At 35.5% G+C, this 15,490-nt stretch overlaps 1 protein-coding gene across 7 annotated transcripts in view; it reads left to right on the forward strand.

The window, feature by feature from the left end:
• The window catches only part of MTF2 (metal response element binding transcription factor 2), a 74,975-nt gene that overhangs the window by 35,630 nt on the left and 23,855 nt on the right, over positions 1-15,490 (forward strand). For 3 of the 7 annotated variants that reach the window (XM_042251034.1, XM_060411859.1, XM_042251031.1), the window contains 3 exons: positions 12,566-12,582; positions 12,663-12,764; positions 12,884-12,965. Coding sequence is in view for 2 of the 7 variants with exons in the window: in XM_004002199.5 (XP_004002248.1) it covers positions 12,566-12,764; positions 12,884-12,965 (281 nt within the window). In the remaining 5 variants the exon portion in view is untranslated. Of the gene's footprint in view, positions 1-12,565; positions 12,765-12,883; positions 12,966-15,490 lie in introns of all 7 variants that reach the window. The other 4 variants (XR_006060081.2, XM_004002199.5, XM_027972188.2 and 1 more) reach the window with 2 other exon arrangements.

Here is a 15,490-nt window from a genome sequence, read left to right on the forward strand (position 1 = left end):
TTTCTAATTAGATTTCATGTTTCGTATTTTACCTTTCATGTCTGGTCCATCTGGAGTTCACCTTTTTTTGTATTGTGAACTAGGGATACAAATTTTTTTCCTTTTAAGTGAAACAGTTTCTATAACACATGTTTAATGGATAATATATCCTGTCTGTATGGATTTGTAGTATCATTTTTATCATTAACAGTTTCCTGTAAATAGATCTGTTTTGGAAATACCTGTTCTGTTGCATTGCTGTTATAGATTCTTACCAGTACAGAACTGTTTTCTCTGGAGTACATCACAGTATCTGGTAGGACAAGTCTTCCCCTCTTTGTTCTTCTGTTGAAGGTTGATTTAGCAGTTCTATTGGTTTTTTCATTAATTTTCTGAAGTATTTTACCTTTAAAAATCCTGCTGGGATTTTAATTGGAATTGCATTGAACTTAATATGCCAAAGATTAACTGCCTAATATTGTGAAGTTTAGCCTGCATCACCTCCATGTGGGAGAAGCTGTATTCTCTACACTTTTAACATCCTGTAAAAAGGAAGGTATGGACTGGACGTTTAATGAGTGTTGAGCATTCATTACCCAAGAGCAAAGGTAGGGACTACAGAGCTTAAAGAAAGGGTAGGTGGACCAGCTTCTTTTATTTGTTTTGGTTTTCTGTGTAAATTTTAACTTAAACATGAGAGTCAACCTAGCATTGATGTAAGATGAGCGATAGAGCTTTGTAGCTATTGACCAGGGTCAGTTGAGCATCCAGAAGTAATATTTCCTGATCAAAAAGTATTTATCAAGGCACTTTTACATGATATGAACTGGGGAAAATATTTCCAACTGTATAATAGCAAAGTATTAGAAATATATAAGGTGCTCTTGAAAATCATTATGGGAAGGATTAACATTTCAGCTTTAAAAACAGGCTGAGAACATCAGCTGGAGTTTCAAGAAAACACAAATTGTTAACAAATTTATGGGGGGGGGGAAAGCTTCTTGGTAATAGAAATGTAAATAGAAACACGCTTGTATGTGTGTGTGTGTTGTCAAATAGCAAAAGGATGATACTCCTTTTCGGAGAAGGTGTGGGCCATCAAGTAACTTCTCTGATCCGGTCAGAGTGTTGATTGGTACTGTTTTGGAGATTCATTTGACAATAAGTATCACATTAAAATATATACATAATGCGAGTTTTGGGCAAAATGGGGTGTTTAAATGAAATACCCATCACAAGATGATAATTGAAACTGGATGGTGAATATCTGATGGTTCATTGTGCTTGTTTTGTTTATTGTTGTTCAATCACTAAGTTATGTCCAACTGTTTGTGACCCCATGACTGCAGCATGCCAGGCTCCCCTTTCCTCCTCTATCTCCCTGAGTTTGCTCAAACTCATGTCCACTGAGCCAATATTGCTATCTAACCATCTCAACATCTTTTACCCTCTTCTCTTCCTGCCCTCAATCTTTCCCAGCATTAATATCTTTTCTAATGAGTTGGCTCTTTGCTTAGGGGCCAAAGTATTGGAGCTTCAGCATCAGTCCTTCCAGTGAATATTCAGGGTTGATATTGTTTAGGATTGACTGGTTTGATCTTCTTGCAGTCCAAGGGACTCTCCAAGAGTCTTTTCCAGCACCCTAGTTCAAAAGCATCAATTCTTTGGCGCTCAGCCTTCTTTATGGTCCAACTCTTATATCCGTACATGACTACTGGAAAAGCCACAGCTTTGACTAGGTGGACCTTTGTCAGCAAAATGATGTCTCTGCTTTTTAATGTGCTTCCTAGGTTTGTCATAGCTTTCCTTCCAAGGAGCAAGCGTCTTTTGATTTCATGGCTGCAGTAACCGTCCGCAATGATTTTGGAGCCCAAGATAATAGCATCTGCCACTGTTCCACTTTTTCTGTTTCTGTTTGCCATGAAGTGATGGGACTGGATGCCATGATGTTAGTTTTTAGAATGTTGAATTTCAAGCCAGCTTTTTCAGTCTCCTCTTTCACTCTCATCAAGAGGTTCTTTAGTTTCTCTTCACTTTATGCCATTAGAGTGGTATCGTCTGCATATCTGAGGTTGTTATTTCTCCTGGCAGTCTTTATTCCAGCTTGTGATTCATCCAGCCTCGCATTCTGTATGAAGTATTGTGCATATAAGATAAATAAGCCGAGTGACAAGATAGAGCCTTGTTGCACTCCTTCCCCAATTTTGAACCAGTCTGTTGTTCATGTCCATTTCTTTTTTTTAAATTTTTATTTATTTTTAATGAAAGGATTATTGCTTTATAGAACTTTGTTGTTTTCTGTCAAACCTCAACATGAATCAGCCATAGGTATACATAAATCCCCTCCTTTTTGGACCTCCCTCCCCATCCCATCCCTCTAGGTTGATACAGAGCCCCTGTTTGAGTTTCTTGAGTCATACAGCAAATTCCCATTGGCTATCTATTTTACATATGGTAATGTAAGTTTCCATGTTACTCTTTCCATACATCTCACCCTCTTATCCCCTCTCCCGGTGTCCATAAGTCTATTCTCAGTGTCTGTGTCTCCATTGCTGCGCTGTAAATAAATTCTTCAGTACCATTTTTCTAGATTCTGTATACGTGCATTAGAACACGATATTTATCTTTCTCTTTCTGACTCACTTCACTCTGTATAATAGGTTCTAGGTTCATCCACTCATCGGAACTGACTCAGATGTGTTCCTTTTTATGGCTGAGTCATATTCCATTGTGTATATGTACCACAACTTCTTTATCCATTCATCTGTCGATGGACATCTAGGTTGCTTCCATGTTCTAGCTATTGTAAATAGTGCTGCAGTGAACAGTGGGATACATGTGTCTTTTTCAATTTTGGTTTCCTCAGGGCATATGCCTAGGAATGGGATTGCTGGGTCATATGGTAGTTTTATTCCTAGTTTTTTTAAGGACTCTCCATACCATCTTCCGTAATGGCTGTATCAGTTTACATTCCCCCCAACCATGCTGGAGCATTCCCTTTTCTCCACACCCTCTCCAGCATTTATTGTTTGTAGACTTTTGATGATGGCCATTCTGACCTGTGTGAGGTGATATCTCATTGTTTTGATTTGCATTTCTCTAATAATGAGTGATGTTGAGCATCTTTTCATGTGTTTGTTAGCCATCTGTATGTCTTCTTTGGAGAAATGTGTGTTTAGGTCTTTTTCCCACTTTTTGATTGGGTTATTTGTTTTTCTGTTATTGAGTTGTATGAGCTGCTTGTATATTTTGGAAATTAAACCTTTGTAAGTTGTTTCATTTGGTATTATTTTCTCCCATTCTGAAGGTTGTCATTTCACCTTGCTTATAGTTTTCTTTGCTATGCAAAAGCTTTTTAAGTTTAATCAGGTCCCACTTGTTTACTTTTGTTTTTACTTCCATTACTCTAGGAGGTGGGTCATGGAGATCTTGCTTTGATTCATGTCATCCAGTGTTCTGCCTGTGTTTTCCTCTAAGAGTTTTATTCTGGTCTTACATGTAGGTCTTTAATCCATTTTGAGTTTATCTTTATGTATGGTGTTAAGAAGTGTTCTAATTTCATTTTTTTACATGTAGCTGTCCAGTTTTCCCAGCACCATTCATTGAAGAGGCTGTCTTTGCCCCATTGTATATTCTTACCTCCTTTGTAAAAAGTAAGGTATCTGTAGGTGTATGGGTTTATTTCTGGGCTTTCTATCTTGTTTCATTGGTCTATATTTCTGTTTTTGTGCCAGTACCATACTGTCTTGATGACTGTAGGTTTGTAGTATAGCCTGAAGTCAAGAATCTTGGTCCTCCAGCTCCATTCTTCTTTTTCAAGACTGCTTTGGCTATTCGGGGGTCTTTTGTGTTTCCATATGAATTGTGAAATTTCTTTGTTCTAGTTCTGTGAAAAATGCCATTGGTAATTTGATAGGGATCACATTGAATCTGTAGATTGCATTTGGTAGTATAGTCATTTTCACAATATCGATTCTTCCTACCCAGGAACGTGGAATATCTGTCCATCTGTTTATGTCATTCTTTGATTTCTTTCATCAGTCTTATAATTTTCTATGTAAAGTTCTTTTGTCTCCTTAGGTAAGTTTATTCCTAGATATTTTATTCTTTTTGTTGCAGTGGTGAATGGGATTGATTCCTTAATTTCTTCTTCTGATTTTTCATTGGTAGTATATAGAAATGCAAATGATTTCTGTGTATTGATTTTGTATCTGGCTACTTTGCTAAATTCACTGATCAGCTCTAGTAATTTTCTGATACTGTGTTTAGGATTTTCTATGTACAGTATCATGTTATCTGCAAACAGTGAGAGCTTTCTTCTTTTCTGATCTGGATTCCTTTTATTTCTTTTTCTTCTCTGCTGTAGCTAGGACTTTCCAGAACTATGTTGAATAATAGTGGTGAAAGTGGACACCCTTGTCGTGTTCCTGATCTTAGGGGTAATGCTTTCAGTTTTTCACCATTGGGAATAATGTTTGCTGTAAGCCTATCATATATGGCCTTTACTATGTTGAGGTTGGTTACTTTTATGCCCATTTTTTTTTTTTGAAGAGTTTTAATCATAAATGGTTGCTGGATTTTGTCAAAGGCTTTTTCTGCATCTGTTGAGATGATCATATGATTTTTACCTTTCAGTTTGTTAATATGGTGTATCACACTGATTGATGTGCGTATATTGAAGAATCCTTGCATTCCTGCAATATACCCAACAATCATGGTGTATGAGCTTTCTGATGTGGTGCTGAATTCTGTTTGCTAAGATTTTGTTGAGGATTTTTGCATCTATGTTCATCAGTGATATCGGCCTGTAGTTTTCTTTTTTTGTGTTGTCTTGGTCTGGTTTTGGTATCAGGGTGATGGTGGCCTCGTAGAATGAGTTCAGAAGTGTTCCTTCCTCTGCAATATTTTGAAAGAGTTTTAGAAGGATAGGCATTAGCTCTTTTCTAAATGTTTGATAGAATTCTCCTGTGAAGCCATCTGGTCCTGGGCTTTTGTTTTGGGGGAGATTTTTGATCACAGCCTCAATATCAGTGCTTGTAATTGGGTTGTTCATAATTTTGGTTTCTTCCTGGTTCAGTCTTGGAAGATTGAACTTTTCTAAGAATCTGTGCATTTCTTCCAGGTTATCCATTTTATTGCCATGTAGTTGTTCATATTAGTCTCTTATAATCCTTTGTATTTCTGCATTGTCTGTTGTAACCTCTCCTTTTTCATTTCTAGTTTTGTTGATTTGATTCTTCTCTTTTTCTCTAGATGACTCTTGCTAAGGGTTTGTCAATTTTATCTTTTCAAAGAACCAGTTTTTAGTTTTATTAATCTTTACTAGTATTTCTTTCATTTCTTCTTCATTTATTTCTGCTTGGATCTTTATGATTCTGTCCTTCTGTTAATTTTGGTTTGGTTTTTTTGTTGTTGTTCTTCTTTTCCCAGTTTTAGGTATAAAGTTATTCAATTGTCTATTCGATGTTTTTCTTGTTTCTTGAGGTAGGATTGAATTGCTATAAAATTCCCTCTTATGACTGCTTTTGCTGCATCCCATAGGTTTTGAGTTGCCCTGTTTTCATGGTCATTTGTTTCTAGAAATTTTTTGATTTCTTCAGTAATCTCTTGGTTATTTAGAAACATGTTGTTTAATCTCCATGAGTTTGTGTTTCTTAGTTTTCTTCTTGTAATTGATATATAGTCTCATAGCTTTGTGGTTGGAGAAGATGCTTGATGCGATTTCAGTTTTCTTATACTGAGATTTGAGTTGTGACCCAAGATGTGGTGTAGCCTGGAGAATGTTCCATGTGCACTTGAGAAGAAGGTGTATTCTTCTGCATTTGGATGGAATGTCCTGAAGATAATGAGATCCATGTCATCTAATGTATCATTTAAGACTTGTGTTTTCTTACTAATTTTCGGTTTTGATGGTATGTCCATTGGTGTGAGTGGGGTGTTAAAGTCTCCTACTATTAGTGTGACTGTCAGTTTCTCCTTTTATGTTTGTTAGTGTTTGTCTTATGTATTGAGGTGCTCCTATGTTGGGTGCATAGATATTTACAATTGTTCTGTCCTCCTCTTGGATTGGTCCTTTGATCATTATGTAGTGTCCTTCCTTACCTCTCGTAATATTCTTTATTTTAAGGTCTATTTTGTCTGACATGAGGATTGCTACTCCAGTTTTCTTTTGCTTCCCATTTGTATGGAATATATTTTTCCATCCTCTCGCTTTCAGTCTATATGTGTCTTTAGGTTTCTTGTAGACAGCATATATACGTGGGTCTTGTTTTTGTATCCATTCAGCTTGTCTGTGTCTTTTGGTTGGAGCATTTTATCCATTTACATTTAAAGTAATTATTGATATATATGTTCCTGTTGCCCCATGTCCATTTCTTAACTGTTGCCTCTTGACTTGCATACAGGTTTCTCAGGAGACAGGTAAGGTGGTCTGGTACTCCTGTCTCTTAAGAATTTTCTACAGTTATGATCCACACAGTCAAAGGCTTTAGCATAGTCAGTGAAACAGAAGTAGATGTTTTTTTGGAACTCCCTTGCTTTTTCATGATCCAGTAGATATTGGCAATTTGATCTCTGGCTCCTCTGCAGCTTCGAAACCCAGCTTTTACATCTGGAAGTTCTCAGTTTCACATACTGCTGAAGCCTAGCTTGAAGTATTTTCTAGCATTAACTTTCTAGAATGTGATATGAGCACAATTTTATAGTAGTTTGAAAACTCTTTGGCATTGCCCTTTTTTGGGATTGGAATGAAAAGTGACCTTTTCCAGCCCTGTGGCCACTGCTATTTTCCATATTTGCTGACATAGTGAGTGCAACACTTTAACAGCATTATCTTTTAGGATTCTAAATAGCTCAGCTGGAATTTTATCACTTCCACTAGCTTTGTTCCTAGTGATGCTTCCTAAGGCCCACTTGACTTCACACTTCAGGATGTCTGGCTGTATGTGAGTGATCACACCATCATGGTTATCTGGGTTGTTGAGACTTTTTTGTATAGTTCTTCAGTGTATTCTTGCCACTTCTTAATCTCTTCTTTTTGCATGTATTTATAATGTTCTACAATAAAAGGGGGAAAATGCATATTTTTGATACAGCAGTTCTTTTTGAATTTATGCTATATAGTATTTGGAATGCTTTAAAACTAAAGTGTAAAGGGATGAACTTTGTATTATTACCTGTGATAGTAATACTAAAACATTGGAAAATCCTAAATGTTCCTCAGTTGTGTGGTAGTTGGAAAGGAGCTTAGCAACTGTTGTAAAGATTATCTTACATACTTTTATATTTATACAGATGGACATTACATTGATTTAAGATATATTGTTATGTGAGAAAAATTATAGAGCAGTGTATACAATATTCTAATTTTTGTTATATGTATGTAAATTATGTCTATATGTAGATTATATACATAAGAAAAATGAGATGAATAGTTTTCTTTTGTGGGAGGAAGTAGCATGGGAAGTTTTTATTTTTATTTTTTTGATTTTTTATTTATTTTTTAATACAAAAAGCATTTTGTATTGGGGTATAGCCAGTTAACAATGTTGCGATAGTTTCAGATGATCAGTGAAGGGAATTTTATTTTTGAGTGTATATTTTTATATTATTTATTTAACCAGCTCTGTGTTTACCTTTGTAATCAGAAAGGAAGTAATACATTCTAAAATTAGAAAAATGTTTAACTTCTAATAATGGATGCATTCTGGACAGGAGGGAAGTAATCAGTGACAGTAACAGGGGAAAAGGGAAGATGTACATTGTTTATCCTAGTTATGTTTGAGTTGTGTTCAGTGTTATGGGTCATTTACCCTTTCTTACTTTGTTTTCTCTAAAATTTCTTTGTGAAGAAGAATTTTAAAGTAGGATAATACTTTTACAAAATATCTTTATTAAAGTAGTTTCAGATAATACACAATTTATGTTCTGTGTGTTTGTATTGATAAAATATTGGTGTGCATTTTCCTTAGAATGTAAATTAGAGTCTATTCTTATTCTTAGAGCAAAACTGAGATTATTTTGGCATATATTTTTAGAAAAAAAAATTTATTTTACATAGCTTTTTTAAAATTGAGTTTGAACTTTATAAAGTCCATATAACCTTTCTGAGCTTTATGTACCGTACCCTATAACAGAGCTATGAGGCTACAGCTGTCAGAAGAGTAACACACATTTCCTGGTTTTGGTAGAATGTTTGGGTGGGAGAATGGTGGTGTGTGTTGCAGTTAATTTCAGACTAAATGGGGAGACGACTGTAAGAGCAGAGAAGGGAAAAAGGTTATAGTGGAAGTAAGACATAAGGAATCAAGGGCATCTGTTACTGGATTAAGGATTGTTAATATACGATGTGCCAGAAATATTAGTAAAATCAGGGTGGAAACACTAGGAGTGGAAAAAAATTTTTAATGGTTTATTTCTTATGATCTAAGGGCTTATTGTGTAGTAGGAGTAATATAGTGGAGAGTAAGATGGGGACAGACCTTGCCATCAAAGGTTAAAAAGGGAGAGAGAATTTGGTGAAGCAATGGCAGAGCATACTAGTGTATCTGGAAATGTTTGCAGTTGCAATTTTGTACATATTCCACTCTAGAATTGGAAGGTTCTAGGTCCTTGTAGTCTCCCTGGCATTCTGATGAGGTTATTTCTCACACATAATTAATTTTGTTGCTCAGGCTTTAGTTTCTTTAAGGGAAGCAAAGTCTCTGTGACCTTTGAATTTATAGCTTTCTAGAAAGTTGCTTGCTAATAGAGTCATTTTCATACTGTGATTTGAAGATTTTGTTTCACTGTCTGGATAGAGAAAACTCTCAGCCTGATGTGGATCTTTCCTGCTGATAAAATTTATTATAGTGACTCGTTTTCCATTTTTATTTCTATCACTTATCTTGTCAGGTTTTTAAGTCTTGTAAATCATCTAATTATAGTATTGAAGAGCTTTTTCTTCAGCTGATGCTGACCTGACAACAGTATATGGTGATATATATCTTTAGAGCATGACTCTTAAAATGTGATCAATGGGTTTTTTCAGGTGGTCTGCAAGGTCCTAACTGTTTTCATGATAATACTAATATGTTACTTGCTTTTCCCACTGTATTGACTTTTGTATGATTGTGTAAAAACAGTGTTTGGTCAAACTAGTGTATGCCTTAGCATGAAACAAGGCACCAATGTATGCTCGTATTACTTATTTTTGAGCACTCACAGTTAAACAAAAACACTGCACACACACACAGAAAACCCTATTGCACTTTTAAGAACATTCTTTTTAAAAATTTTTATTTATTTTTGGGTGTGCTAGGTCTTCCTGGCTGTGTGTGGGCTACTATGGTTGTCATGTACAAGTTTCTCGTTGTGGTGGCTTCTCTTGTTGTGAAGCATGTACTCTAGGGCTTATGGGTTCAGTAGTTGTGGCAAATGGGATTAGTTGCCCCAAGGCACGTGGAATCTTCCCAGACCAGGGATCGAACCTCTGTCCCCTGCTTTGGTGGGCAGATTCTTAACCACTATACTACCAGAGAACATTCTTGATGAAACATTATTTTCACTTAATATTAATCTCGAGTTTAGATTTTTAGTATTATATGTGACAGAATAGGAAATTCATATAAGATATTTGTGCCATTGAGTTGCTGGTTGAACTAGTAGCTTTTTCATGAAACATCAGTTCTTACTTGAAATAATGACTTGCTTGGGTTATATGGTAGATACTTTCTTGACATTCTTTTCATTTGTATTTACTCACCATTTTTTATTTTCTTGCTTTGTCCTTATGGGTTGGAGCTACTATATGGTGTCATTACTTAAATACAGTTTTGTTCCCACCATCTTTTGTGCAGTTATTGTCAAATATATTACACTCTTGTATGTCATAGCCCTAACAATACAATTATGTACATATTGTTCCATATGTTTGCTTTAGAGTAAGTATGCATTTATACTGACTTTCATGATTAATTACCTTTCCTAGTGTTCTTTGTTTTTTATTTTGTGTGTGTGTATACATATGTGCATGTTTGAATTTCTACCTTGGTTTACTTAATTTCAACCCTATGAACTTTTTTATTACTTGTAACTCTGCTAGCAACAAATTCTCTTAGTTTTTGTTTATCTGGAAGTATCTTTTTTTCACCTTCATTTTTGAAAGCACAGTTTTGCTGTATATAAAATTCTTGATTGACAGTTTTTTCCTCCCTTTCAGTTCTTTGAATATGCTATTTCACTGCCTTCTGGCCTTCATTGTTTCTGAGGAGAAGTTGGCTTTACTGGGGTTTCCTTGTATGTGAAGAATTATTTTTCTTCCTGCTTTCAAGATTTTCTTTGGGTTTCAACATTTTTACTGTGTTTTGTCTAGATGTAGATCTCTTTGAATTTATACTGCTTGGAGTTTGTTTAGCTTCTTGGTTACATAGATTAATGTTTTTTTTAGCAAATGTGGAATATCAGTCACTATTCCTTTGGATATTTTTAGAATGTAGTATATCTTTAAAACTGAAACTCTGTGCCCTTTATTTATTCATTTAGTTTTTAAAATTTTTATTGGAGGATAATTGTTTTACAGTATTGTGTTGGTTTCTGCCATACATCAACATGAATCATCCACTGGTATATAGACACTAACTTCTCATACCTCCCTCCTCCACACCCCTGGAACTTAACCATTCTACTCTCTGTTTCTATCAGTTTGACTACTCTAATTACCTCATGTGAGTGGAATTATACATTATTTGTCTTTTTTGTCTGCCTGTTTTTACTTCATCGTAATGTTTTCAGGGTTTATTCATGTTGTGGTTTGTGACAGAATTTCCCAGAATTTGTGTATCCTTAGGTATTGAAAATAGGTATTCCCAATTGGAAACTGTTTTTTCTTCCCTACTTACTTCATTTTTACCTAACTTTTATACTGTTTTAGAATGATCACCTACCTAGTTTTACATGTTACTGTACATTTAATTAGTTAAAAGTCTAAATTGGGAGGATGACACCAAACACATATTGCTTGGTTATCTTTATGAAGGCTGATAGTGGTGTGCTGTGCTTTTTATGCAATAATTGATATATGTCACAATGTAATTTTGGAGTATATAATTTTGGGGTCTTATGCTTAAAAAATGTAAGTGATCTTACAATTGGCCTCTCAGTTGAATATGATTTTGTAAAAATTGATGGCTCTCAGTGTTTTTTTACACTTCTAGACGTTAGTATACTTGAGGGACTGTGATGCATTCCCATCAGTGAACAAGGCTTCATTCAGTAGTGATACCCTGTAGGGAGGTCATGACTACTGTTCCAATGAGTTAAATATACCCAGCTACCCAGAGTCACTGGTTAGTATATTTTAACTACATGCGGCATAATCTTTTTTCAGTTGAAGTATAGTTGATTTATAGTGTTTCAGGTGTACAGCAAAGTGATTCAGTTATACATGCTGCTGCTACTAAGTTGCATCAGCTGTGTCCGACTCTATGCAACCTCATAGAGGGCAGCCCACCAGGCTCCTCTGTCCCTGGGATTGTCCAGGCAAGAATAGTGGAGTAGGTTGCCACTTCCTTCTCCAGTGCATGAAAGTGAAAAGTGAAAGTGAAATCGCTTAGTTGTGTCCTACTCTTCGCAACCCCATGGACTATAGCCTACCAGGCTCTTCTGTCCATGGGATTTCCCAGGCAAGAGTACTGGAGTAGGCTGCCATTGCCTTCTCCGTCAGTTATACATATATGTGTGTATATATGTATTCTTTTTTTTTTCCTTTCTTTTGGCTGGGCAGCATGTGGGATCTTAGTTTCCTGACAAGGGATCAAACCTGTGCCTCCTGAATTGGGAGTGCTGAGTCTTAATCCCTGGACAGCCAGGGCAATCCCTATATATGTATTCTTGTTAAAATTCTTGCCCATTATTGGTTATTTCAAGATATTAAATACCATTCCCTGTGCTATGTAGTAGGTCCTTGTTGTTTATCGTATATGTAGTAGTGGACATAATCATTCTTATTCTTTATCAAGTGCTTATGAAATTATGTCATGCAGCTTCTTTTATTTTATCTAAAGAGATATGAGGGACTTCCCTGGTGGTCCAGGGAAGACCACCAGGGTGGTCCAGACTCTGCATTCCCAATACAGGGAACTGGGTTCCCTTCCTGTTCAAGGAGCTAGATCCCACATGCCTCAACTAGGAGTTTGCATTCTGCAACTAAAGATCCCAGATCCTGTGTGCTGCAACTAAGACCTGGTGCAGCCAAATAAATAAATACACACGTACTTAAAAAAACCTAAATACGAGATTCAGCGCATCCTTTGCTCATAACCATGGCCTGCCCACTTCCACTTATAGCTGTCATTTTGATTATAGCTTTCCTGAATGTGTTACCTTGGAGTGGTTGCTGAATCCTGGCCTCCCTTGGGTTGACACTGAATGAATATTGACAACTGCTATAATTTTGTTTTAAGCTTCTTTGTTTCTGGAGAGGTACTTGTTAGTATTTTCCCTAATTATAAGGTTTTTAATGGATAAAACATTTTGATAAATACATGATTGGTATAAAATAAGCTTTCTAAGTATCAGTCTTATATGTGATTATTTATTTCCTAAACAGAGACTCTACAGGGGCAGGTAATTCACTGGTCCACAAGCGGTCTCCTTTACGTCGAAACCAAAAGACCCCAACATCCTTGACCAAGCTGTCTTTACAGGATGGACATAAAGTCAAAAAGCCAGCATGTAAATTTGAAGAGGGTCAGGATGTCCTAGCTAGATGGTCAGATGGCTTGTTTTATCTTGGAACTATCAAAAAGGCAAGTTACCTTAATACATCTTTTGCTGTTTTTGCAGTAAACTTTTAATAATCTTGGATTTAAATTTAAGATTGTTTTTGATTTTAAAAGAAATCACTGTAAGTTTTCCTCTTTTCCAGATAAACATATTGAAACAGAGCTGCTTCATCATATTTGAAGACAGTTCTAAATCCTGGGTTCTCTGGAAGGACATTCAAACAGGCAGGTGCTACTATTTCCCCTGGACATGATTTACAGTAAAATTTTATTTTCTTCAACTTGTCATTTTCTAGTGTTGTCTCTTTAGTACAGTGTATTAAGATAACTTAAAAAAAAATCAGGGTGGTATTCAGTCTTCAAGGAGTTATCTGTGTTATAGATGATAAGAAAATCAAGAATTGCTCTGTTGATAAGAGTAGATTAGAGGACAGATGCACATGTATAAATTACTGTTAGGGCCCTTCTAAGAACTTTGAAGAAAAATTTTAGCTGTTAATATGAGTAACACTTTGGGCTTCACCTTAACTGTTACTTGCCTGTAGTAGTAAGAAGTTATATAGAGAGCTAATATTTATTGAGAGCATACTATTTGCCAGATGTTTTGGGGGATTAGGATATATTAAATAGCTTTAGAATACTAGAAATACTCATCCTTAAGAATAGTTTAAAATTACTGCTTAGCTATGAGTTTTTATATTTAGATGAGAAAACTAGGTTATATTTGGATGCAAGTAGAAGTGAATACAGGTATGCATTGGTTTGGTTATAGGTATGTTTCTTGTAATGCTTTTTATTGCAAACTATAATTGTTGCATGCCCTTTAAATCTGTTAAATAAAGGCATTTTCCCAGGTATCTGTTTCATGAAAGTGCTATAGTTATGAAAAATTATGAATATTAAAAGTGCAAGTACTTCAGCTGCAAACTAAAGCCCCAGTTTTGGTATTCTTGTAATTTGTTAATGTGTCTCCACTTAGATATTTTTATATCTCCTTATGTAGAAAGGAGACAAATTCTTTCAAGTATTTATCAACTGGGTTTTTAATTTGAATCTGAGGTGCAACTTTATGGTAGGTTACTGCTGTGTTCATATTCTTGATTTCACTCTTAATTTTTTTTAAAGAATAAAAAGTTTTGGTAATGGAATTGGAATGTTCTAGTTGCCATTTTTATACATGGTACTTAGGAATTAGATGGAGAGTTCAATAGCTGTTAACTTTAGTAAAATGTTTTTCTAGAGAAATTTGTTTTCCAGTTTTTAGGACTGATCAATTTAAAGGACTACATGATGTTTTGAATCTCAACTTGAGGAGTCAGTGAGAAAAGGAATAGGAGGAGCATAGGATGTCTCCAATAGTAGTGATACTGAATAGCTCTTAATAGCCTGCATACAGAATTATCCCCCTTTTCTTAGTTTGTAAATATGGATCCTTCTGGTGGAACTGAAACATGTGATAACTGATTCTAGCTATGTGTCCCTTTCAACTTTTCCACCTTTTTGAGGTTCCTGTGAGTTAAATATAAGATCTTTCTCTTTCTTCCTTCTCTCTCATCCTTCCTTCCATAAAGGAAGGAGAAAACCAATTGTACACAGAGGTAGAAAGTTGTCGTGGAAGTGAGGGGGTTGTGTTCTACATGTGGCATACTCAGTATGTCAGTTCAGTGGCCTCTGATTGTTTTTTCCTTGCTGGCTCCTTTTACTATTCTTAGATAGCTCTTGGGCCATTTAATTCTTTCTAACACCTAGAAACTTGCACACATATAACTTGGAGCTGCTATAGAATGAGTAAGTGAACCTAGAAATTGCGTTATGGCAGATGTCAGTGTGGAGTGTAGCTTTAATAGATTTCTTCCTGTAAGAATCCTGCATATAGTAGTTATATATCAAAATGACTTAATAAATTATAGTAGTTTCACTCATCTAATAAGATTCTTTTAGAAAATTTGCATAAATAAAAGCAATGTATGGTCATATTAGTAATCAAAGCAATGTGCATTGCAACAGATAACAATTAAAACCATTAAATAATTTTAAAAGGATTTTGATCTTAATAACTATTTGTTATGGTTTCTGTGAATATGGTACACTGCTGGTAGCAATATTAAATTTCTATTTTGGATATTTGCAATAAATGCATTAAATGCATAAAAATGCATTAAATGCATAAAAATGCATTAAATGCATAAAAATGTTTTCTTTGCTTTCATCTATACAACAGATTCGTTTGTAGCAGTTTACTCAAAAGAAATAATTCAGAAGTAAAAAATCCAGATAAAAAATGTTTCCTGTAGCTTTAACAACAACAAAAAATTGGGCACATCTAAGATGAAATGGCTTTATAGTCATTTGGGCTTAGAGTCAGGGAGACTAAGAAGGCTAATAAGCTACACAGAAAGTTTTTGTAAACTTGATGGTAAAAAAGACATACTGAATATCACAACTAAAGGCAATTCTCTGCTTCCTCAGGATTGTTTTCTTGAGGTGAACACGTACGTCTTTTGGATCAGCACCCTCTTTTCTGAGGAACTGCCTTCCCCCACACCAGTCTACATGGTTATAATGAGAGATCAGGCACCTACTGCAATCTGGGCCTATTGCTCCTTTTCCAGGAAGTTGCAGATTTGGACTGAGAGGTTCTAGGTGCAGTCTGGTTGCTCTCCTGACTGGAGCTATAAACTGAGAAACTGTGGGAAGCCACATCCAGCTATGTGAACAGAGCCTGAGAGGAGAGGAGAGAGGACAAGAGC

This window comes from Ovis aries, chromosome 1 (assembly GCF_016772045.2).
Source record: "Ovis aries strain OAR_USU_Benz2616 breed Rambouillet chromosome 1, ARS-UI_Ramb_v3.0, whole genome shotgun sequence".
Taxonomy (NCBI): domain Eukaryota; kingdom Metazoa; phylum Chordata; class Mammalia; order Artiodactyla; family Bovidae; genus Ovis; species Ovis aries.